Raw genomic sequence first — 25807 nt, 5'->3', positions numbered from 1 at the left:
AAGGAAAGCAGAATCTAGTCAACCTGTAAATCCCAGAAAATCCACTGTAGCTGCATTTGATTACATTACCTGCTGTCATGTAAAATAAAAAAAATACCCAAGAGTAAACTGAACTGTAAAATACTCTTAATTCGCACTTGTAACTCTTTAAAAAAATGTTTCTTGTATCTGTGAGTGCTGTCACTTGTGGGAGAAACAGCTGAGTTAGCCATGGAGTAAGACTGGGCAGAACTGGGTATTTTTAAAAACAAACAGGTCATGTGTGTGTATGTGTGTACTTAGGGAGTTGGTCTGTGACTGTGCTTAAACTCTGTTGATGCTAAAGAGTGGCTACGCCGATATTTGCAGCTGAAATAATTGTCAGTTTTGTTGTCATATGTTGTCATTTCAGTGTGAGCCTGAGCATAGCCCATCCCCAGGAGGTTTCATGCTGCTTGTGCAACCCAGCTTTAGCAGCCGAGCGCTGAGGATGCTTGTGCAATCCCAGGCAGCTCCCTGCCCTGCTGAACAGTTATCTCTCGACTGCAGGTGGTTCCAGGAGGTGGCAGCAGCTCCGTTTGCATCTCCTTCACCCCACGGGTCCTGGCAGAGGCCGTGCCTGAAGTGCAATGTGAGGGGTTTGTGCTAGGTTTCATGAACCTAGATGACGAGGTAAGCTGACTATCACAGCAAGGCTAAAGATGACTAGAAAATAATCTTCTCCCTTCCTGTAATTTATGTACAGGCTGCTGTGTACCTGGCTAGTCCGTATAGACAGTCCTGTACCTCCTTCCTTAACTAGGATTGTTCATTTGTTGCATTTGCCTTTTAGCTTGGGAGCATTCTGGGGTGGGCATGTCACCGTCGTCTTACATTGTCTGGTGCAGCAGACCCCCAGACAAAAGCCCAGGGTTTGAAGTGCTATCACAACATCAGGTTTTGTTGATAACGATGGTTAACAATGGGCCTGAGACTCAGGACTGCTGAGTTCTGTTCCTGGCCCTGCATCTACCTTCCTGTGTGAATTTAGACAGCATATCTCTCCTCTGGGAAACTTCCTCTTCAACAACTGCAAGTGCAGCTCACAGGCTAATGTGAGGCTTGAATAGTGTTTTATGAATTGCTCTGCGATTCTGTGACATGAATCATTGCAAAGGTGCAAGGTATAATGAATGAATGATAATGGAATATTTAATAAAACATCCCTAATGTTCCTGACTCCTGGAGGAAGAAACATCTGCGTCTGTATTAACTGCAGCCATCCAGAGTTCAGCTCCTGCTTAGCTTTTGCTGTTCCTTGGATGTCACCATCACGTCTTACAAACAGGCAATACATTGTCAAGCAGAATCCTTTTTGGCTAACAGCCTCTCGGGCTAAAAGTAGGGTTTCAGCTTTTAGTGCTATCATCATTTTTTACATCATTTCTGTTTTCACTTTGTTGCCAGCTTGCAAAGACAGTGCCTAACAAAGTGCATCGCAGAGGTGGCTATGAAGCTCCACCGTTACGAATAGACTTGGAAGGTTTCATACAGCATGCTCTGTAAGTACCATCACGCTGATGGCTGGTGTGCCCACAGAATGAATCAGCCTGGAGGGCAGGGCTCTGACCAGCTCTGGTTCTTTACACTCAGGTTAAAAGTAGAGATGGAGCATGACAGAGGAATGGTGTTTTATTCAATGGCGAGTGATCTCGTACCAGATCAGCCTCTGTTAGGAGTAAGTATTTCATGCACCGATGTGTTCAGTGGGTTTGTACTGCTGTGTTACTGTAAGAGTTCAGAGCTTTATGCACATGGTTTTTAAAATGCATCTTTAGCCCCAGTAGCCTCATCTTGCAATTTTCTATATTGCACATCACAAGATAGGTAAAACAAAAGGACCACAAGTACTTATTAGCCAGAAGTAAGCAAAGCTGAGCTCAGACAATGCCTATTTTATATGTCTTTTTGTTTCTTTGTAGAGGAGTTTGTAAGTAGAAAAATAAGTACTTATTTTTAGGTCTGATAGCAGAATGAGTCACTTCTAAGTGGTAGTTTCTGTGACTCTTGACATTCAAAGACTTTTTCAGTTTATTGCATTAGTTGTATTTTGGTTTTTTTACTCAAGAAATTTTGACAAACATGAGTAGAAAATACTGGGCTGCTTTGGTGTAAAGTCCTTCAGATCCCTGGTGGTGCTGAATGACCAGACAGACTAGCAGAAACCTGTCAAGGGAGTTAAAACTAACCAGTTTGGAATCATTTCTCCACCAGGTTTTGACAGATTCGGTAATGACTCAGAGTCTGAAACTCATCAATTGCACTAAGGTTCCTCTGTACTTCAGGCTCCTTCTGTCTACACCCTTCAGCCTGTCCAGCACAGATCCCAAAAAGAGCACCAAAACATCCCACAGCAAGAAGGAGGAAAAAGAACAGCAACCACAACTTCTACTTTATCCACAGCAAAACATGCTGGTAGGCTCAAAAATAATAATCCTGTGCCAGAACAGATAGTTTAGTAATTGGTGTGTTAGCATGGCCCAGATGAACCACAAGAAAAACACAACCACTATAGAAATATTAGCAAGTGCTAATTACTGCAATTTTGCGTGCTATATTGCGGGTGCAATAATATTTTTCTACAATGGCCCTGATGTGCTTCTCTCATCAACTCTGACCTGTTGCAAACTCCTGCAGAAAAACCCTGTGGTTTTTGGAGCTCACCTAAATCAATAGCCATATATATGCTGGACCAATTAAGACATTTTCAAAGACTGCAGTCCCTCATTTCCTTAAATTAGATGCAGGAAACACAGAAAAATTTGGTTCGTTTTTGGGTGTACACAATGACACTAAAGGAAACGAAGTCCTGGAGTAAGGAATTAGCTCAGGTGCAAAGAATGAGTAACAGCTGCATTTTTGAAGAGTGCTTCTCACCTTTCAGTGTTCATTTTGATATAGACACACACGTCTTAATTCTGCATGTGCATGGAAGAAAGCAGACTGACATGTTTAAGGCAGTTTTGGGAATGTGGTATTTGTAACCTCGGGGATTTAGAATCTTTGTCTTGCTGGAGACCGTTTCTCCCCTGTGGTTCAGAGATTAGCTGTTCACCTTTACACTCCATCTCTGTGTACTGGATTCATAGGAAATAGCTGTGTTTTTTCTTTCATTATAATGCTTTGTTCCAGTGGGAATTTGGTTGCTGGCATGACACTTTTGGGTTCCAGTGGGAAAATGTGCGCCTGGGCCTTTGAGCAGTGTTTGCTTTGGATTTCCTGCACACAGTGTCTTCTTATGTGATGGTCATTTGAATTCCTCTTCCCATAGGTGAAAGTGTCATTCCACACAACTCCGGAGTTACTTACCTATCAACATTTGCCAGATACCCAGCTGCTTCCTGGATTCCAAGTGCTCCAGCTTGAGAACGGAGAGAGAAAGCTGAAGTTTAATCAAAATCTGGTCATTGAACACAGTAACCACACTGCCCAAGTAAGATCAGAACGAGATCTCTGGGCCCTGAGAAAGGGCCATGTTTTATCAGCATCGCTGACTCAGAATGAACGTGCCTTAGGATTTACTTGGCTTTGAAATACAGCCACCTCTCGAGTAAATTGTGTCACCCAGTTGAAGCGAATGGCCATGGCTTTGCGAAAGGAGATAGCTCTCTACTGAGGCTGCAGGTGACTCTCAGACAGACAGGGTGGCTTTGGGTCAGCACCCTGGTGCTCGTACCCCAGCCCTTTGCACAGGGTGATGGCCTGGATGAGATGGCTCAATCAAAGGGCAGCACACCCGGTCACACTATGACTCTCAACGTCCTTCTGAGACGTGGGGTCAGGACTGTCCCAACAAACATGCCAGTGACTGAGTCATCAAGAGTTGCCTCCTGCAGTACCCGACTGCTTCTTGAAAGACTCCTGAATGTGTCTAACTCATGTGGTGTGGTCATAGCCCACACACATGTCAAGACCAATCTCTTCCAGATGGAAAGCTATAACCTCCCCCCCCACCTCAAGTCTTCAGCAGTTCCAGTACACTGCAGGCATTTTTTTTGTTTTTCATACCAGGTATTTCTGAGGACTGATCTGTGTAAGATCCAAGCACCATATCTAAGATAGAGTCAATTTAATAATAATCTTGGGCAATCTGCACAAATTGAGTGACTCACAGTGGGCCATATACAGTCCTAAGGGACGACGAGATGCTGTAATGTCTGCATCTCCACAGAAAACCCTAATAACAAATCAGAACGTTCACGCCGTGTTACCTCACTAAGACTACAGTGTCTGGTTTGAAAACCTATCCCAAAAGAGTGAAACAAGCAACAACTTAATTCACTCAGAGCTGTAGAATGGGGAATTGACTCTATTACAAAAAACACAGAACATCTACTCTTGATTCAGTGCTTGAGGTAAGAATGATCCAGCTGTGGCAGATATTACTAAAGCTCTACAAAAATAAGGTGGGTTTTTTTTTCCTCCTTCCCCTTTCCTCTGTTTTGCAGCTGGTCCCAGTGACTGCGTACCTCACTGTTCCAGTTCTGGAACTCTCTTGCGACACGGTTGATTTCAAGACCTGCTTTGTTGCACAGACCAAGACTGAACATGTCTTCCTGCGTAACACGAGTGGCTGTAGAAGTTACTGGACTGCTTCGCTGGGTATTCTGGTTTTGCAGTTGGATGTCCATGTTACATAGTTTCACTGTTTAGTGTTTTTATTTAGTAAGACTGCATGCACTCAATATATAGCCAATAGATGATGATGTTGGCTGCAAACATATCAACTCTGCTTCTGTTCTCACTTAGGGGCTTTTTTTTTTTCTTTTTTTTTTTTTTATGTCAGTATATATCTACTGATTTCAGCAGTTACTCCAAATTTAACCAAAAGATTGACTCACAGCCCTCACAGGTAGTAGACATGCTTTTTTCATTTATAATACAATCCTAAGAGGTGACAAGAAGCAGTAGTGCCTCATGAGTTCAGCTTGAGTTTGTGCCTAATGATGTTCACAACAGATGGGCTTCGAAGGAAAGAAGTTCAGGGCCTTATTATTTTGACTTGGAGGCCATTGATCACTCCCCTTGATTAGAGAATGAGAACAGAAATTGGCCACATGCACAGAAAGCCTCTGATGGTGCAAGACATGATTTATTAGCTGACTAGCAAGGAGGCACATTGATTTGAGTGCTACACGCCCTACAAACTGATACCAAGGGCCTTGTATTGCTTTGGTTGACACTTGCCCCTTTCACTGCAGATGAACAGGAAAGGCGTAACGACCTGCAAGTATTTTCTGTCTCCCCTACCACTGGCGTTTTGGAGGCACGTGAAGGGGACCCACCTACCAAAGAGATTTTGCAGATCAGCTTTACTGCAAGGTACGGTTCACAGGACCAAAATCTTGCTGTTGTTTCCCATCAAGCCCAGACTTACGGTGTGAGTAGCCACTGAAAGCAAAGAGCAATTCTGCTCTGTTCTTGTGTTCTCAAGCTGCTCATTTTGCTTCTAACACTTGCCAGTCCTGGGCTTCCAGCTGGTACATTTTCCATATAACCACGTTCCTTACCCTGCTCCCATATACACGATTTCTTTTGGAATTTCAGGCTTTAGATCTACCCACTCGAAATCATGCTGTTCCAACAGCTGGCCTGACACACTGACTATGTACCACTGGATAAAATCCCTTTCTTTAAGGCAATGTCTTCAACAGAGGACAAATCTCAGGCCTGTAACTCAGTGCAGAGGCTGATACAACAGTCGAGGCCTTTATGCATCCAGCACTGTATTAGGACAGAGGGAGAAATGTGTCTGGAGTATCTCAGAATTCCAGTAAAGCATCTCTTTGTCACGCAGGAAAGTGCAATGTCTTCTGCAGTCAGTCTCAGGGATCCTTCAAGATCATTTATGTGGCTTCTCTCTAAAAATAACCTTTTGAAGTCCTTTTCTTCCCTACATGCATTCAGAGTACCTCCTGATGAAGCAAACAGAGCAAAATGTTATTCTAATGCAGTGATGCAATTTGTTTTACCCTTGCTTAGCCTGGTGCAATGTTTAGTGTTACAGTCATGTTAATGTTTGATGAGACAGAAAAAAAATCAATGTATTTTTTTGTCTCTAGTTCAAACATTTTCTGTTCAACAAAGATAATGTGAGCTGCAGGCAAATGACAGCAAAGAACAGAAGAGAGCAGATGAAAATTACTTTCTTTGTCCTATAAACATCTAATATTGTTTTAATTATGTTTATGGAGATCTTATCATAACCTTTTGTCAAAGCTAGAGATTACTTGTGAATGGCAGAGGCAGTGACCCAAAGCCTTTAATTTCTTTGCTCTAATTAGAGAGGTACAACTCCTGTAAGAAAATTCAGCTTCCATTACAAATAATTTTCTTGGAAGTTACCACATGGTGGCAAGAAGTTTAAGACAGACAAGTCCTTCCAACCGAAACCATTCTATGATTCAAGTCCATCCCAGTGAGTTCAGTGAACTCTGAACACTGCTGACAGGGAAGTTTCAAGAAGCAAACTATACGTGACATGAGTTATTGTCCTAACTTCCATCTCCCTGGAACACGCTGCGAGATCTCCATCGCTGGAGCCACTGACATCTCAGTGGGCCGAAGCCTTGAGCAGCTGCTGTAAGCTGTCCCTGCTCAGAGCAGTGGGGTGGAGCAGGGACCTCCCCAGGCTCCTGCCTGCCTCAGTTTTTCTGGAGTGCTTGTGAATATGCCTGAAGCACTGCTTGTCTGACAACAGATACGCTAACCAGTGTGCCTGAAAGCACCAGAAAGCAAAGATGTTGCTATATAGCAGCCAGCTCGTCTGTTCAGCTCCAGACGAAGAATTCCCAACGCAGCAGAGCTCAGGACCAGCACAGCAGTAGTAAATAATTACATGCAAGGTGCGAGGTGATTTTAATAGTTGACGTCCCTAAATCAGTGGTCTTCCTGCAGGGGAATTTTGTACGAGAAGGGAAAAATAAAAGTTGTCTGGCAGAACAGGCTCTTGCCTCAGGCCTTTACAACAGCTGCCTCTTGGACGCAGAGAAGCCCTTCAGATGAGCAGTCTCAGGAGCACCGGGCAGCATTAGCCTTAGGCAAGTTACACTAGAAGACTTCTACGTAGTGCAAGGGATAAAACTACACTTGCTGTAAGTTTTTGATGTTCATTTACAACCTGGCCTCCCCTGACTGCCTCTTGCCTTAGGGGAGTTGACACAAACTTTTCCGTTTCAAACTTTGCCTGTCACAGGGATGAGTTCTCACATCAAGGCAGTGCAGGCATTTGCTCCCAAACACTAGCCCCCAGCAGAGAGTCATTTTATTTATTTAGCTAAAATAGAATTTCAGAGGTAGGAAGACACTCAAGTTCTTCTTTCAAACATGAAGTTAATAACCCAATGCCTTTACATCAGGTACAGACTGGAGCATTCTTTTGAAACATCCTCTACGTAGCCATGGGACATGACACTATGAAGTGAGGTTGCCACCCGCAGACTTGACACTAACGTTGGAGATCAGTGCTTGTGACGAGGAGCAGTTTATGTCTCAGGGCACCAACCTCCCCTTTTTCCTCCGCGAAGTAACTAATCCTTATCCTTAAACACAGAATTGTATCTTGCTGTAACTGAACTGTCTTTTTGCTCTGCATTTTAGGAGTGACATTGAATATGAAATGATCGTGACCATTACTGGAACTCTGGGAGAGAAGCCTTGCAAGCTACAGATCAGGGGACGAGGAACATACGATGGGAAGTATGAAGACCTGTCTTTAATTTAAGCAAGACAATGTGGGACAAATGGCCAGGTAACAGGTTGGATGCAGATGTGCCATCAGCTGCGCCTGTGATTTCATCTACTTCAGTTGTTTTAATACGGACTGGAATTTTAGCAGAACAAAATTTTAAGTTATGAGGAAAAAAAGCTCATGGTACTTCAAAGAAAACAGTCATAATCTCATTCTGTGCTATTACATTTATTGCTGTGATAAGCTTACCGTTACCTATGGAACCAGCCTCTGCAAAGTAATCGGTTTTAAACTGCAAAGCAGCTATGGTAACAGTTAGGCCAAAACCCTTTGCCTCAAATTACAATTAAAGACTGTTCGTACCTTAAAAAAAGCAGCTTTTGTTTTGCCTTGTTTATTTGTTTGACATTAAAACAGACATTGACACATAATAAAAGCAAGAGTTAGTGAATAGGCCAGCATTCCCCAGGCTCTTTTCTCGGTGCCTTCCATGAAAAGGAGAAGAGCCAACTTTCCCTGGACTCCTTGGAAAATTACCAACCTGCGTGTTTCAGCATGCTTGGGTATCGAGAACATCCCCTTCAGCTGCAGAGGGAGGAACCCTTCTTCCTTTTAATTCTTTCCCCCCACATGGTTCTCATTTACTCACACTTCTCTTTAAATGTTTTTAGTATTACTTTAGCTAAAGGTCACTGAAATTCCCACTTCCGAGCCTGTTCAGTTTTCCACTCCCATCATATAAAAGGTTTTTATTAAAGGCAGTGTGTGGGGAGGAGGGCTGCAAGCCACACTAGAGGAGAAGATGCACGCTAGCTTCCTTCTGCCCTGTTTAAAACAGGCTTGTACTAGCACCGAGAACTCATTTTATGCACAGGAACTTCAGTGTGAGAAAAAGGACCCTTGAAGATGCTCATGCCTCTCTGCCCCCTCTAAATAATGTCATCTTTTTGCTCTAAAATACAGTAGGCGTGATTGCTGGGTGAGACAGGCTACAGCACAGGAACGTGAGACTATCAAACAGCTCTAACTAGTCAGGACCTTCAACTAACAATCATAAAAAAGAAAACTAATATATTGCAAGAACCCAACTGTATTATTAAGTGCAAAAACAAGAGCCAGGACAAAGAACTTCAGTGTTTGTTACAAATTTAAACTTTTCTAGCATGTCAAAGATGACAAGTACATTTCTTTTTCAAGCCGTTAGCACTGAGTTTTAGTGATCTTTCTGCTCATAAGAGAGAGAACAGATAAGGGAGAACTTTTCAAGATGAAATACACATTTGTACTAGCACTGAGGTACCGAGATGTCACTGTAGTTCTTGCAGGAGGAGTAATGCTGAAATCTGTTTTATGTTAGGTAAGTAAATCTTATTAAGCATAAGCTTGTCCTGTAAGTTAGAGTCACACAAGCTGATAATCAGAGTTGTGTTGGAAAAGATGGAATGGCCACTTTCGAAGCCCTGGCTTCCAGCAGATCATCAAAACCTTTCTATTCATTTGTTTGCTCCTGTGTAAATGACATTCTCGTCCTTCCACTCACCCCCACTGGAGGCTTCTCAGCAGCTTGGTTAGGAGCAGAAAGCTACAGCCCATCCTCCAGCCCAGGGAGCATTTAAGACAGAGCCGACTTAGGACGTGGATAGGACAGGCCCAGCTGTAAAGGAAACAGTGTTCAGTCTTTGCACCACTTCCCAAACAAGCTGTTCTAGACTTCTTGCAAGATGGTGAAATCTTTTAAGAAAACCCTAGAAAACCCTTTTCATGTGGTTTTCATTTCAAGCAACCGTTTTAGACAATTTGTCATATAAAAATACTGTACCATGAACTACTTCTCTCTGACAATATTCACAGAATAAAGGGATCAATTAAATTAGGAATCATTCATTCATAATCACCGTGCAAAGGCCTGTAGTTGAACTTCAGCTGAATTCACTTCTCTTGGCAGGATGCCATTTGCCAGTTTTGCATTTTCCCACCCACTTAGTAGATCTGTACGATTTATTCTACGTCACATTTTGTGCCTAAAATTTGTAGATCCAGTAACGAATCCCTGGATCCACTTGATTTCACAGTGCAAATCATTTGCTATCACTAGAGAAGGCAGAGAATTGGCTGTTGCGTTGTTTCCTCAGCACACTGGAGTTAGTTCCCTGGGTACTCAAACACCGCTGCAGCGCCCATGCCCGTTCCAATGCACATCGATACAACACCGTATGCTCTGAAACGAAAAGAACACGTGGAATTAAGACAGATCTGGTTCAGATCATCTGGGCAAAAAAGAATACAATAAATTTGAGCTACCCACTGCTCTCCTGTGTCACCAAGAGATTCTAACTCTGGAGCAGCCCCTGGTGCTCTGGAGTTCTTGCAGGGTGTTGTTGGGGAAGCACGTGGACACACGCTTCTCTGCCTGCTTTCTGGACAGGAGCAGGGTGCCAGAAGCAAGCTCCTCAGCCACCTGCCCCAGACAGACTAGCAGCGAGGAGGAGCTAGGAGAACCGCTTTGACTCAGATGGGTTGAGGGAGAAACTCTTCCTTTTCCTGCCTCCTACCGCTGCCCATCACATGGCTTTGCTATGTAAAAGTTCGGGTAAATTTGGATAGCTAGATGACATGCAGGAGGATTTGTGGAAAGCCTGATTTCAGAGCAAGTTCTTCCACTTCAGTTTGAGGTTGTTTATTGTTACTGCCTGATCCACTTGGCATTTAGCAGCTCGCTGTCACTGTTACCCTCCCCTCTAGGCCAGGGCACAGCTCAGCCGAAGGTGCAGCCCAAGGACACTGTACATGCCAGCCCCCAAGGGAGCAGCGACACAGCCAGCAGCAGCTACCGGCTTTCTTCCACGTGTTGGGCAGAGCCCGAGGGCTGGGACCAGACTGTCACAAAGCCTGAGGCAGCCCAGCCTTGCAGAGCTGCCAGCCCTCCAGTTCCAACCGCTGCCTTGCTGCTCTAACGCTGCACAGTGGAGAGGTCCACCCTAGGGCCCTGCACCAGGACAGGAGAGACTCTGCACTCCTGGGCAGCAAGACGTGACACAGCCCTCCCTGAAAAGAACCGTTGGGAATTCATGTTCAAAGCTATCAAAGGGATGCAGAAAGCTTAACCCAAACTGAGGGTTACTTCTGAGCCTAAGTTACTCACGCACACGTAAGGCACTAAGGCTAATACTGCTTCTCAGGGCTCACCTCTTCCCTCTGCGCTTCAATTCATTGAGCAAAGTGACAACTTGCCGAGCACCAGTGCAGCCCAGCGGGTGCCCCAGTGCTATTGCTCCTCCCAGGGGGTTGACCTTCTCCATGGGAATGCCCAGCTTTTCCACACAGTACACAGCCTGGAAAGACAGAGGGAATGGTTTCATGGAGGTGCTCTCGCCTCCGTTAGTTCTTGGCTCTCCTGCAATCGAGAGCTCAGAGGACTGCAGCGATGACTGGTGATCTCGTCCTGTATAAAGAGGGACAGCAAACCATCCCAGGCAGCTCTAGGGGCTTCAAAAGATTTGTGCTCAAAATGAATTGAGCTCAAACCGTGTTTGTTATGACACAAACTCCACGTCATTGTGTCAGCTGCTCTTAAACAGTTGGTAGCGAGAGGCCTGACTCCAGCCAGACCATCCTTCCCACTGGAAAGGACTGGAACTACATGACAAATCCAAAGCACACAGAAGTGAGCGAAGCCTGTCAGCTTCATCTCAAACCGAGCCCACGTGCTTTCCGACAGGCATGTAGAGGTTGTGGAAGACACAGCAGTGAAGAAGTTTCTACGTTTCATGAAGGACCTCCAAATCAGTGAGTGCGACACATTCACACCGACACCCCCCGATAACAAATTACAGCCCTTGGGAAACAGATTTTGCGAGTTGGTATGAGGATATGACAGTAAGGATTACATTCTTATTCAGTGGACATATTTTTCTGGGGTTTTTTTAAGTATTAAGCTGCATAAGCAATGCCCTGCTTATTCTGATTTGAAGGAAAGGGAAAATAGTCTGTGCATGTTATTAACGTTTGGCTGAAGATGTAATATTTGGAATAAATTCAAATCTGAATTTGGAGACCAAGCTGAATTATACTCAGCTCCCAAGCAAGGTAGCAATTTAACCAGGACCATCACTCACCTGGCTTGCAAAGGCTTCATTAATTTCATATATATCGATGTCATTCAGAGTCAGACCTATGGTTCAGAAGAGTCAGGATTTAAAATGAAGTATTTTTGCCTTATGACTGTATCAAAGAGAATAATTCACTCACAGCCTCCCTGTATGAATTCTAGTGCTACTCCACTCGTGACAAAAAGAGGGGGACCTTGGCTCCACGTGGGGTGGCTACACTTGTACACGTGTTTATGTACAACAATAAAGACTGCACAACGTCACAGTCCCTGGTATTGTGTCCCTGAGTTTGGCAAGTTTCCTTAGAGGAAATGTGATTTCTTTGCAGAGGGATTAAAGATTGAAGGGTATTTCGAGACTGAAAGATAAAACTAGAGGTGAGCGTGCGACCATAGCAATGACATGCGGACACAACAATAATCATCAGCTATAAAAGCTATTTAACCTGATGAGTATGATAAGAACCCTGAGGAAAGGCTGTTCCGCTGGTCAGATGCCAAAATTGTAAAGAAAAAAACCCCAAACCAAACACAAAACCCCCACTCCCACACGCTGGTTGTATTAAGGAAGAGAAAACAGCACTAAGTGAACACTGAATCACTTGCCACATGTTAACCGTTTGTTGAGGCTGTGCAGGGATTTAATCCTGAGCGTCTCAAAGGCGAGTGAACGACAATTTATACACGAGGACAAGTGAACAGTATTACAATAATGCCAGCTGTGATCTCTCCTAAGGTTTTGAAGTTAAGTTCACTGTCCCTATGGCTGATAGCTGCACGCACTAGAATAATACAACCTTGAATTTCAGTCCACAGACCCTGATCTGCCTTGTGCCCAACACTCTAGGAATGACAAGTGGTCCTCACCCGCCTTCTCCACAGCTGCGGGGATGGCGTAGGCTGGTCCTATGCCCATAACATCGGGTGGGACCCCCACCACCGCGAAGGACCTGAGCACCCCCAGCACCGGGAGTCCCAGCTGTGCTGCCTTGGAGCGTTTCGCCAGGAGAACAGCAGCTGCTCCATCACTGACCTGGCTGGCATTACCTGTTGGGAGAGATCTGGTAACACCTTTTTTTGCCAAAGTACATTTGATTCCAAGGCAGGTAAACCACAGGAACACCATAAATTTAACAACAGAGCTGACCTGCTGTGGTGCTGCCATCCTCTTTGAAGGCAGGCTTCAGCTTTGCCAAGCCTTCCAGGGTCGTGGAGGGCCGAATCCCTTCATCTTGGTGCACGGTGATTGTTTTTTGGTTGCCCTGATCATCTAGAACAGTGGTCTTCACTGGAACGATCTCAGTTTTAAACAGTCCCATCTGCTGAGCTTTTGCTGCTCTGTTAAGGAAGAGTATGAAAGGTTAAAATATTCTGGAGGGGAACTGCAAGAGAACTAACATCAAGGAAACCAGTTAGTGAGAGAATGAACTAGGGTGTGACTTGGTACACAGGTACCACCAACACCTTTGTGACTGACTGACCACCACCAGCCCATAGCATGAAGCTGTACTTGTCCAGTGGTACAGTGACATCACAACTGTAAGAAAATAAATGAATCCTGACGTTCAAACATCAATTCTCATTTTGAGTTTAAACAGGGGAAGTGGGCTAAGGCTCTCCATAATGCTCATAATTTCTGACAAGTTACGGAATGGCTGAAGTTTCACTCATTCCTGGTTTTGTCCTACTAAAGACAAGCTGAGCTTTAGACCACAGACTTCAGGTATAATCTTCTAGCATTTAAATGTAACCTTTGAACCTCAAATGACTGCAATTTGTGTTGCATAGTTCAGTGTGACTACGTAGAAGGGTATCACTTAATTCAGCAGTAAAGGTGCAGCGAAGATAGGGCCTGGTCCCCGAGACAGCAGCATTAGCAAGAGGGAACAACTGACATGACCGGGCAGATTAAGCAGGCAGAACGCTATTAGCTAAATTAGAATTAGCTCAGAGCACACAGTTTTAATCTTGCATATCAACAAGGTATTTAAAAGCCTCCATAGTAGAGCTGATATAGAAGATTTACCTTCCCGCAGCAGAGCACCCTTTATAGGGAACACAAATTAGAGCCTGAATTCTTGTTTTACCCCCTCATCACTTTACACTTTGACTAATAAAATGAAAATATTTAATACTCCCAGGTAAGTGAGAGTTAGAGCGAAGTGCTGGAGGACAGATCAGTAACTCCGCAGACATCCTGAGACCGAGGCCAGAAAATCAGCCCTTTCCTCATGCGAGGGGCGAGGATCGCGTTCACATACCCTCTGCCTTATCAGTTCAATGTCAGTGAGAAAGGCTGGCATGCCAAGTTCCCTAGAAGCAGGGCCAGAATTTAAAGGTTAACTGGCCTGTGCAGTGGCTTCCTGTATTAGATAAATAATTGGACCGGGGTGATGCTTAAACACAGCTCTGAAAGTTAGCTTAACTCTTTGACGGCAGCAACTCTAACATCCCTCCTGTCACTGCCCTGCCAGCGCAGCCCCACAGATCCATGGGGTCAGTTTACTTTGGCAGCGATTTAACCTAAAAGGAAGGTTATCAGAGGTAGGACTGGACTTGCTTGGAGCCAAGCACCTGCAGTGAAGACAAGCCACTCTTCTCATAAGCTCGGCAGTTCTCTAGAAACAGCTACATTTCAGCATTCCCTCTGAGGAAAGGTTCCTCCTGCTGCCGCTCCCACGTTCAGTTCCAAATGATACTGAACCAAAGACGCTATGAAAATATTGAACCATACATTCGTTTCAGAAACCTCACGGAGGTTGTTGCATCCTTTGGATGCTGAAAAACACAGGGTTACTCACAGCTCACGCCTCGCGTGCCCGGTGATACGTGCGCAAGGTTAGTCACGCAATCCCCAGCGCAGCTCTGCACTCGGGTTTCCTCATCACACAACCCGGGACACACGCTGGTCTTCACTCTGAGCATCTCAAGCTTCTTTACTCACTATTAAGGTTTGGAAGGCAACACAAAGGCTGCACGTAACCACTCCTGGGAAGTAGCAATGTGTTTTCTATCTGTATTTATTCCTTAACTCAAAGGTTATAAAGAAATAAAAAGCATTTACTTTTGTTGGGAAGCCAAGGCAAAGGCATCTTGCTTCTTTCGGGAAACGCCGAACTTCTCTGCCACGTTTTCTGAGGTTATTCTGGGGAAAACAACATCATAAGAGTTAATCCAACGACTATCTGATGGAGCTGCAGCTGGCTTCTACTAAGACAACACAAGGTACAAGCACTGGCTTTAGTCTCAAAGCTAACTGCTGCCTTCTCAACCTAGAACTGCTTGGCAGAAGCAGACCCTGAATCAAACCTAGAATCAAAACAAGGTTCAAATCCACTTTCATTGCTCACTAAGCTTAAGACGTAGGGAAATCTTTCATCGGAGTCACTGATCTTCCCCCCATTTCACACAAGGAATCCTCTACCACCACCGAGGAGGATGCCGACACATACAGATCCAAGCTCATCGCATTCAGATTGACCTGAAACAGTTTGGCCACTGAGGAGACAGACCGTCTAGAAAACCCTTAAACTGTGGTTAGAGGAAACACTTACCCCATCGGAATAAGGCAATCGCGAGCTTTGCTGTTGTCCATCATGCTGGAACTGATATCCCCAGGGTTATTTGCACTTCTGAGGGACATCGTTTCCACGCTAAACACAGGAAAAAAAATTTGAATTTGCAGCCAGTGCTTTCATACAATATTTGTGGTAATTACTTAATTAAAACTGATCAAAACTCAGTATCTTGACAACATGCTTTCCTATCACCCTACAGAAACGCAGCTAGTCATTAAGAACTGGCTGAGGCAGGAGCTCTTCAATCATCAACATAAGAACTACCACGAAATGAAAACAGATTGCTAGATTAAATTGGTCCTGGTTTCACTAAGAGCAGGACACCAACGTCAACAGTTAATTTCTCTGGTTTCCACAGCTAGGAAGGAATCACTAATGATTCTGTCACTTCTGTCCTCAAACACAACAAGAAACTTAAGGTCCTAGGACTGGAGTTTCCAGCGAGATTGTCAACAGCCAGAAAAATGCTACTTACAGCTTACAAACCGGTTGGCAGTGTAATAAGTATTAAGCAAACCATGATGCCATTGGTGTTTCACAACACAAAGGATTTCAGACACGGATCCCAGAGGCTGCAGTCTTTCACCTACCGCTGAGTTAACAGGCTGCACATACCCAAATTTGCTGTATAAATACACAGCCACCACGTAAGACTAGTGAGCTTTTGTAAAGCCAGTCTAGACCGTGAAGCCTGTGATGGGAAGTGGGTTTGAATTCTACTCTGCACCACACAAATACTCATGGAGAGTAAATAACAAAGAAACTATTCCTAGAAAATGCAAGACACAGAAAATAAGGCTTTTCTCCAAGCAGCTTATAGTAAGTGCTATCAGGAATTTAAACTAACTCCAGTATTGAAGGGGCTACAGGAAAGCAGCAGAGGGGCTTTTTACAAGGGCAAGTAGTGACAGGAAGAGGGGCAACAGTTTTAAACCGAAAGAGGGCAGATTTAGATTAGATATTAGGAAGAAATTCTTTCCTGTGAGGGTGGTGAGACACTGGCAGAGGTTGCCCAAAGAAGCTGTGGCTGCCCCCTCCCTGGAAGTGTTCAAGGCCAGGTTGGATGGGGCTTGGAGCAACCTGGTCTAGTGGAAGGTGTCCCTGCCCATGGCAGGGGGGTTGGAACTAGATGGTCATTAAGGTCCCTTCCAACCCAAACCATTCTGTGACTCTATGAAGGACCCTGCAGGGTAGAGGCCAGAAAACTTCCCACAGTGAAATGTGGTGGCTTGCACACCCGAAAGGGCAAAGGCTGGGTCCCAAACCCTTTGAGCCCCTCAGTACCTTTAAGCATATAATTTTGGTGGACACTGCCAGGCAACTTCTTGAAACAACTGTGTTAAAGCAAATGAGTGAAAAGCATCATGCGGTCAAAGAGAAGCATCCCCCTGAACACCGAGCGCTCAGCCTACATCAGAACATGCCTTGTCTTGCTGAGCTGTTTTATTTCACAGCAGCCTAAGGGCGTTCTCAGCATCAGATCTTGCTCAACCAGGTACACACAGGTGTTGAGAAGTTGTAACTATAAATATTTTCCTAAGGGCTACTGTGTACAGTAAAAATTCAAGAAAGACTTAAGAGTTACCAAGGTAAAGAAAAAGAGAAATCCAATATTTCAGCCTCAGGATTACTGAATACTTTTTTTTGCTGTTTGTTCTTCTGAAGTGAATGTGTACGTGGCCACTAGTATTTCACTAAAGCCAACTTAACATTTATTTAATCCTCTAAAAAATAAACACTTCTTATGCTGTTAGGACAGAACATCTCCTCTAAGTCTGTAGAACAGTTACTAGCCTGGGTAGGACATTAATTTCTTTAGCCAAGACAGCTGCTGGTGTTCTAAGACACCAGTTATTTGGAGATTAGTTAAAAAGCTCGTCACAGCAGGCTCTGGGAGGCTGTCAGAGCTCTGCACACAAGTGGTATCCTACAGCGGAGCCAGAGGCCCCAAAAACAACAGGGTTTTTGCAGGCTTGTGATAGCCTCTTATTGCAACCCCAGCAGATGCCACCAAGACCAAAACTTCCAGGGCAAGTAAAGAATTTTCAAGCACCCTCTCTCAGACCCTTCAAGATGACCCGATCTTCTGCAAAACTACTCAGCAGCCTCTGGAAATACATGAATTTCATCTGCAGGTCCTAATTTTAGAGTCTATTCACCCATTTGTCACAGGAGGACAGCACCTACTCCCTTGGCGGGGACAGATCTGGCTGAAAGGGATTTCTGATGGCTCACACGAGCTGTGGCCGAGGGACTGAGCGCTACTTGCAGGCAGCCTAAGCAAGTGCCGTAAAAAGACATTCTTACCCACAGGCCAAGCCAATGTCGTACGATCCATTTCGGATGCCACCTGGAACAGCAGGGCAGAAAAATTCTGTCACCAGGAGCAAAAGCACTTCCTATTCCAGCTGCGGTTTCATGAACATCCGAGGCACCCGCTACAGCTGGAAGGTGCATTCCCACCGCCCTCCTGCCTGCCAGAACGTGGGCCAGGTCAAGGAGCTGATGAGGCTGAAGACTAACCATGACCTGACATGCAACCGGAGAGGACAGGAGGGACCTTTCTAGAAGCTGACTGATGTGGAAGTGACAGCAGAACTCATCCTCAGAAAATCAAGTTACTTCTCTAGGGGTAAACGTGGCTGCTCAAGGATATAGAAGTATATAGATGATGAGAGGGCTGGAGCACCTCTGCTATGGAGACAGGCTGAGAGAGTTGGGGCTGTTCAGCCTGGAGAAGAGAACGCTCTAGGGAGACCTTCTAGCACCTTCCAGTACCTGAAGGGCCTACAGGAAAGCAGGAGTGGGACTTTTTACAAGGGCATGGAGTGATAGGACGAGAGGTAACGGTTTTAAACCGAAAGAGGGAGATTTAGATTAGATATTAGGAAGAAATTCTTTGCTGTGAGAGTGGTGAGACACTGGCACAGGTTGCCCAGAGAAGCTGTGGCTGCCCCCTCCCTGGCAGTGTTCAAGGCCAGGTTGGATGGGGCTTGGAGCAACCTGCTCTAGTGGAAGGTGTCCCTGCCCATGGCAGGGGGGTTGGAACTAGATGATCATTAAGGTCCCTGCCATCCCAAACCATTCTGTGATTCTATAATTCTATGACATTATCACTATTTCTACTGCTCAAGAGAGATGGAGGACAGGAGAAATGAGCACTTGGGGTGGGGCAGGCATCAACTCCGATCCGAGCACCCACAACACTTACCAGCTATATTGATAATGGCCTGGAGACCGGAGGAGCATTGCCGGTTCACGCTCGAGCACGGCACCGTCTCTGGAATACCACTAGAAAAGACGACAGCGTTGGCAAAGACTCAGTGATGGAAACCACGCAACACACCAAACCTCTAAGAGAGCATTAAGCCACTCGATTAAACTTTAACCCTCAAGACAGATCCCTTTATACATTTGCTGACCTATTTGGTCCTGCACCAAGAGAAAGCAGAGTTCATAGATAATTTCCAGCCTTGATTTGCAGGTGGCTCTGAGTGCTGTTTCCCCACAGGTCTGCCTTCAGAAGGTCCTCTGCAGGCATGGCACTCTCCCCTGCCTAGTTCCCAAGCTCTGATGGGGCCAGGAATACTGAAAAGCTCTGCAATATTCATAATTACTGGGGGGCTGTGTCTACACCTCTCCAAAGCAGCGGCTGAACACTGATTTATGGAAGCAACCATCACTTGGCAGTAGACCGGCTGAAATATTTGGAAGCCGGGATCCAGCTCAATATGAGCCACCAACCACAGCACCGGGAAACGAACAGGAAGACCTGAGACGGCTCCATGGTTTCAGGCTCGCGTAGAGCAGACAGAAGCACAGCCTTGCAGGATGGAGAAGTGGCAGGCGCAGCTGGGAGCCCACAAAACAAGATCTCCTGTTCACAGGCCCAAACTCATTAACTGGCCTCACCTCTGCCTCCCTGTCCTTTGCCAGCAGGGTTCTCCAAACCCCGTCACGGTTCTTCAAACAGATGATCAAAGTCTAATTTCCAGGCAAAAGGTGATTTGCCAGAACTTCCTAAGAGCGCATGAGCCTCATCGCAACCTCTGACCCAGCGCTGCTCCACAGCCAAGGCCCGAGAAGGGGAGGAGGAACCTCGGTCTGGTTGAGAGTTTACCTTAGAAACTGTGCAACTCTTGCAATCAAAGCACCAGCTCCAGGCTGCAGCACGTTTCCTGAGTGCAAAGATACGATTCCAGTCAATCGGTTGCATTTCCCTTGCTATTTGCTGCGGGCATCGAAGGGGTATTAACATCTCCACAGCTTGGTACCGTCCGGCACCCAGATCAGAGCCCCACCACGTGACAGAACAGTCTTGAAGGACACCCTGATTTCATTAAGCCAGAGAGCTATCCCGACCAGGAGATTCACGTCTGGATGGAGGTTCTTCACTCACCCACACAGATGTCTCCCAGGACGTCAGGACGAAGATTAACGTCTTGAAGGACAGCCGTCATCACGGCAGACAGCAGTTCATCGGGTGTAGTATCCTAAAAGCACCGAGGATTAGCGCTACTCAACGAACACCAGTAACTTCACCCTCAGACTACCTTAGAGGGCTGGTGTACCACGCTTAGGCAGCTTTACTCCACTTCTCAGCTCACGATGGTAGTCATTTTCCTACAAATGCAGAATTCCTCTGCGTGTTTTTTACCCTGGGTCTCTTTCAAGCGCTGTCACACACGCTGCTTTCTTACCTAGCTTGGTTTCATACGAGCGCACTTTGTAAGGCCTTCAAAACCAAGCGACTACGGTGAGTTATGTGACAAGACTTAGCAAGTGGAGCCCCTCAATCGATGTTGTGACAGAAACAAGGGTGTCCCCATAGCTGGTGGGAAGCACCATGAATGTAACAGGACCTATTCTGAAGAATGACAAGCAATGTGCATCCTTCAGGGCCATCCCGGCACCATGCTCTTGCCTGGCTCAGAGCCCCAGGACCCTGCACGTGCCACCCAGTGAGGGAAATTCTGCCCCTCTGCTCTGCTCTCGTGAGACCCCACCTGCAGTGCTGTGTCCAGCTCTGGGGGCCCCAACAGGAGGACATGGAGCTGTTGGAGCGAGTCCAGATGAGGCCACGAAGATGCTCAGAGGGCTGGAGCACCTCTGCTATGGAGACAGGCTGAGAGAGTTGGGGCTGTTCAGCCTGGAGAAGAGAAGGCGCCGGGGAGACCTTCTAGCACCTTCCAGTCCCTGAAGGGGCTACAGGAAAGTGGGAGAGGGGCTTTTTACAAGGGTGGGAAGCGCCGGGGCTGGGTGCTGTGAGCAGGGGGGGCCCAGCACCCCGGGGTGTGCGGAGGGGAGGCCGCAGGGGGGTCCCCACCGCCCCGGGGGGTGCTCAGCACCTGTGCGGGGGCAGCGCTGGGGGGGCCCCAAACGCAAGGAGGGGAGGCGGGCAGGGAGGCGGGCAGGGCCCGCGGCACCCCGGGAGGGGCAGGCGGGCAGGGCCCCCCGCCCGGGCCGTACCTTGAAGCCGCCCCGCTTGGCGCGGCCGATGGCCGTCCTCCGCCCGTGCACCACCACCACATCGTCGGGGCCGGCAGCCCGCGGCCACAGCCCGGCCCGGCTCCCGCACGGCGCAGCGCGAACCCCGCTCCCGGTGCCGGTCCCCGCGGGGGCCGCGGCGAGGTGCCCCAGCACCAGCTGCATCCGCCGCACGGCCCCGCCGCCCGGCACCGCCGCCATCTTGTCACCGCCGCCCGGGGGCCGGGGTGCGGTAGGACCCACCCCCTTATTTGCATGGCCCCGCCCCAAGGCGGAACCCGCGATTTAGCCGGACGCGGAGCGGGGGGAATAAACAATTAAAATAAAGACGTAAAACAGAAAACCGCCAACAAGAGAAAAAAACTGGACTGAAAATAAATAAATAAATATTAAAATAAATATGTAAATTTAAAATAAATTAGAAATTACATTGATAAAGAGAAAATAAACAAAAAATTAAAACAGAAGAAATAGAGGAAGAGAAAGAAAGAAGAAAAAGGAAAAAAAGGAAAAAAAGGGAAGAAGGGAAGAAGGGAAAAGGAAGAAGGGAAAAGGGAAAAGGGAAAAGAGAAAAGAGGAAGGAGGAAGGAGGAAGGAGGAAGGAGGAAGGAGGAAGGAGGAAGGAGGAAAGAGGAAAGAGGAAGGAGGAAGGAGGAAGGAGGAAGGAGGAAAGAGGAAGGAGGAAGAGAAAAAACAGAAAAAAGAAAATAAAGAAGATTAAAAAATAAAGTAAAATAAAGAAGAGAAAAAATAAAGAAGAAAAATTTTCCTTTAGGGAATTTTAAAATAAAAATAAATAAATAAAAATACACTAAAATTAAAGAAATTGAAAAGATACAAACCCCAGTGCGTTTGGAGCATTGGGAGAAAGCGGGACGCCAAGACAAAGGGACAGGCAGAGCCGTGGGGTCAGAGAACTGCCCAGACTCATTATTTCGAGTAAAACCCCCGACCCACCAGCTCCATCCCTGCCCTGTCACCCCCCTGACCCCACTGCGCCCCTGGGGACAGTCACGCCAGGCGACTGCTCGCCCACTGCCTGCTGTGAACTGTCCCACTGGGAAGGGACCGTATCGGTGTGCAGGGGACAGGCGATGTCCCGCTCCAGCCTCCCCCCAGAGAAAACCATTTCTCGATGGATACGTGACGATGCGGCGCGCAGGGAAAGCCGCCTAGCCCGCTACAGGCAAAATAAAATAAAATTAAAAAAAAAAACACAAAAAACCGACTTTACACGGCATAATATTACATTCTCTTTTCCTAGTTTCATTCTGTACATCAGAACACTGCAAGGGTTTTAAAAAATAACAAGGCAAAGGCACCTGAGGAGCGAGTCACGCACACACACGCACGCACACGAGCCGCGTCCATCCACGGGAGGGTCTGGGTGGTTTGGGGGCCCTGGGAGCGTGTTGGGGCAGCCGGGAACCCCGTTTTGCTCTCCAGCCTTTGGAAAGAAGGAAAACACCCACCCACCGCCGCAGGGCTGAGAAAATCAAAACCAGATTCAATGAAAGAGGAGAAAACGGCTCAAAAATGGTTGTTTTTTTTAGCTTTGATGAAAACACACATTGTTACCCTCTTCTGTTACCCTTCCCTGCCAACAGTGATTATTTTTTTTCTTTTTTTCCCCATCCATCCCATATTATTGCACAGACTGATGGATTTGGTCCTATTCACAGAATAAAATTCTTCATTCCCGCTCGGAGAACGGGGACGACTTTGTCCCCCTGCCCCGGAGAGCTGCCCCTCACGGCCGCGCTCTCCTGGCACAAAGCCACGTTCTGCCCCACCGCAGCCCAGCCTGGATTTGCAGGCAAATTTATAGGGAATCCTTTTAGCTATTTCTTTTAATTTGCCCTAATGCTACCAGTGTTTTTTGTTGGTTTTTTTTTTTTACTGAAATAACTGATTTTTGCTTCTCTTTTTGGAGCTGTGAACAAGGAACCGCTCCCACCTCCACACCGGCGGTGCAGTCACTATCTGTTCCACGTGGAAGAATTCAAGGATGTGTGAAGTCACACGAACAACTGATTTCTCAGTTTCCTCTTCAGTCCAACCAACACTTCTCATTTTCAATTAAAAATAGTATTAATATAAATGTGTTTGACTCACCAGCCTGAAGATGACAACCCCCTGGTAACCCTTTGCTGAGCAGGGTGGAAATAGCTGATGCAGCAGGGAAGGGGGAAGTGGGATGGTGCAATTAATTTGTCCCAAATAACCAAGATCTGATTAATTAATGGGCTTCCAGGGACTCTATGTGTGCTCCCTGACCAGGTTTTCCAGTAGGGAAGTGCTGGTCAAAGAGTTTGTAGCCCAATTCTACTTTCAACTGGCCCATTTTCTCCTACAACTTCAAATACACTGCGGGGAGAAACCTGTTTCCAGCTGCCCTCGACCGACGCAGCTCTGCTCTCCCAGTCTGAGGCTTCATGGTCCTGCAGCTGCTCCCTCAGGCACTGCTGCGGAGGTGACATCCCCCTTCCCTGCACCCAGGGCTGGTCCCACGAGGCATGGAGAAGGCAGCACCCAGCCCTCAGCAGCCCAGATCCGCAGGTGCCGGTCCTCTCTGCCTAATTTGCCTAAAAAGTTGTGGCTGCCCCCTCCCTGGCAGTGTTCAAGGCCAGGTTGGATGGGGCTTTGAGCAACCTGGTCTAGTGGAAGGTGTCCCTGCCCATGGCAGGAGGGTTGGAACTAGATGGTCTTTAAGGTCCCTTCCAACACAAACCATTCTGTGATTCTATGATTTTAGGCACCCACTTGGGTTTTATGGAGACTCACTAAGCTCCTCCTGCAGCTCCACTTCCAAAACATGTTGGCATCCCTCCGGCCCCAGCGCAGCAGCGTGGGCACAGGTTAGCAGGGCTACGGCTATGAGCCGAGAGCCGCCCTCGCCAAGATCCCCTCCAGCTCCCACCTGAACCCTGATGGTTCCCAGCACGCACTGGCTGGTGCTCAGCTCTGCCCGCTGCAGGCATCGACAGCTTTTAAACCTCCCTCTGCACGGCCCGTGGCAGAGGTCCCAGGCATCCGTCAGCGGGTGCACCCCGCAGAGACCTCCTGCGCCCCGAGAAGACCCCTTCTTCCAAGGTTCACACACACACACACGCACAGGCACACACGCACACGCACAAAGGCAAAGTCAACACGGCTGCTGCATCATCGAGCTCGACTCCGTGCTTCATGCCCAGTCGAGCATCACTCCTTGATTGTAACCGCTTAAGGCACAGAACAGTATTAAACGCCGCCCCGCTGGAGACTGGTTGGTCCCACGACCTCTAGGAGGGTTCGGTCCCCTTGTGAACAGGGACACCTGGGTCCCCCTGACTCTGCGGTCTGAGGATCATCTCCCCTGGCTTGGCTGAAGCCCGTCTGTTCCCCTGCGAAAGGTGGTGATCGCCACCGAGCATCTTGTTCCTCTGCTGCTCCCGGGGACGCTGCCAGCGTCGCTGTCGTGCTGCGGGGGGACAGATCCCATTTGCTGCACTTTCCCCAGGAGAAAAGTAACACGGCGAGGGGGGACGACCCCGACATCACTGGCGGCATGAAGGTTACTTGGTCCTATGCCAGCACCCGCACAGTCCGGGAAATCCCTCGCTTTGAATTCCCGGCGCCGACGGTCCCGAGCGCAGCTTGGAAATCCAACAACGTGGCGGGTGACGAGCAAGAAGGGACCTGCGGGGGCCACCGCCAGGACAGCCCAGGGCGGAGGTCTGAGCCCCAGAGCGCAAAAGGCCGCGGGTCTGGCGGCCACCCCCCTCCCGCCGGCATTTCCCCATCCCCGCTGCCGGGGGCTCAGAGCCCGCAGTTGACGAAGGGGTGTCTCAGCAGGTCCTCGGCCGTCGGCCTCCGCTTCTCCTCCACGAAGATCTGCTTGAGGAAGTTGCGGCAGGAGTTCGAGACGCCGTCGGGGAGCTGGGGGTTGGTCGGCTGGGTGGCGATTTTAAAAATAGCCGCCATGGCTTCGAACTCCGCCCACGGCGGCTTCTCCGTTAACATCTCCACCACGGTGCAGGCCACGCTCCTGCAACAACGCCGAGCACGCAGGGGTGAGACAGCAGGTAAGGGACTATGTTAACTGGCAGATATTAAGTTTCATAAAAGCATGTGAGAGATTTTATCAGAGCATGCCCTGAAGGGAAACCCAGGCACAAGTTTAGACACCACAGTTTCAGCAATAGCATGTAGTTCCCCAGGAAGCTGAGCTAGAACGAAACGTGTCCACCTACATCCAACTTCATCTCTGACATGCATCTGAGAAGGAGCACGTCAGATGAGCAGCAAAGAGCCTAAGAGGTTTCCCTGTGCTTGCTGAGGAGTCCTCGTCTCAGCAGGGACCCTCTCTGCCACCTCCATTCGTAGCTGCTCCTAAAAAATTGAACCCCCCCATCAGCCGGAGCAGACGGTGCAGGGCTGCCTGCTAAGGACTCCCTAAGGTTTCCCCCCCAGGCCTCCAGTGGAGGGTCAGCACCCAACAGAAAGCATGCTGCGAGAACAGTGCTTCCTCCCCATTTATCGGGAGGATTAGTAGCGTTATCCCAACTCTTTCAGGCTCCAGCTGACATCTGTGGATCTCCACAGATCAAAACATTCACAAGCAGCCAATGATTTTGGTTGTCTTCGTGCCTGAGCCACATGCACACACTCAGCAGCAGTTTTTGAGAGGCCGCACAAGATCCCCCTGAGCCTCTGAGCTCACTGAAAACCAAGGCCAACAAAACTTGACAGCTCTTTTAGCAAACTTTGTTATCAACCTGCTTTCCAGAATTAAAGAGCAGCTACGGGGTCAAGCTGTGCATGGCCCTCAGACATAATAAAAGCTTCCAAAAGCAAGTTGTGATTCAGAGTGCTCCTGTTTTGGGACTTCCAGCTACGACATGCTCCCTCTGGATACCTGCACAGTTGATCCTAACATTTAGCTCC

The 25807-nt window shown here is 47.5% G+C and overlaps 3 protein-coding genes across 4 annotated transcripts in view; 1 reads left to right on the top strand and 2 right to left on the bottom strand.

Moving 5' to 3' along the window:
- The window catches only part of DLEC1 (DLEC1 cilia and flagella associated protein), a 42130-nt gene extending 34389 nt beyond the window's left edge, over nt 1-7741 (top strand). Inside the window, exons 31-38 of the mRNA XM_068405628.1 lie at nt 529-651; nt 1426-1520; nt 1612-1696; nt 2233-2433; nt 3290-3451; nt 4467-4620; nt 5220-5340; nt 7618-7741. Of these exons, the coding sequence (XP_068261729.1) occupies nt 529-651; nt 1426-1520; nt 1612-1696; nt 2233-2433; nt 3290-3451; nt 4467-4620; nt 5220-5340; nt 7618-7741 (1065 nt within the window). The remainder of the gene's footprint in view (nt 1-528; nt 652-1425; nt 1521-1611; nt 1697-2232; nt 2434-3289; nt 3452-4466; nt 4621-5219; nt 5341-7617) is intronic.
- A 345-nt stretch (nt 7742-8086) lies between these two features.
- ACAA1 (acetyl-CoA acyltransferase 1) lies at nt 8087-21092 on the bottom strand. The gene is made up of 12 exons (XM_068405235.1): nt 20864-21092; nt 19794-19887; nt 19515-19572; nt 18606-18685; nt 17702-17744; nt 15371-15469; nt 14881-14961; nt 12964-13154; nt 12684-12863; nt 11824-11879; nt 10895-11040; nt 8087-9926 (listed from the first exon to the last, which is right to left on the bottom strand). The coding sequence occupies exons 1-12, from the start codon at nt 21080-21082 to the stop codon at nt 9851-9853; spliced, it is 1323 nt and encodes a 440-aa protein (XP_068261336.1). The 5' UTR covers nt 21083-21092; the 3' UTR covers nt 8087-9850.
- Nucleotides 21093-22121: 1029 nt separating this feature from the next.
- LOC137665547 (mitogen-activated protein kinase kinase kinase 3-like) overlaps nt 22122-25807 on the bottom strand; it is a 91268-nt gene continuing 87582 nt past the window's right edge. For both annotated transcript variants that reach the window (XM_068404697.1, XM_068404698.1), the window contains exon 17: nt 22122-24908. In XM_068404697.1, the coding sequence (XP_068260798.1) occupies nt 24680-24908 (229 nt within the window). In that variant the 3' untranslated portion in view covers nt 22122-24679. The remainder of the gene's footprint in view (nt 24909-25807) is intronic.

Source organism: Nyctibius grandis, chromosome 7, assembly GCF_013368605.1.
Source record: "Nyctibius grandis isolate bNycGra1 chromosome 7, bNycGra1.pri, whole genome shotgun sequence".
NCBI lineage: Eukaryota > Metazoa > Chordata > Aves > Nyctibiiformes > Nyctibiidae > Nyctibius > Nyctibius grandis.
The sequence above is the reverse complement of the archived record's forward strand: the minus strand, read 5'-3'. Positions and strand labels throughout refer to the sequence as shown.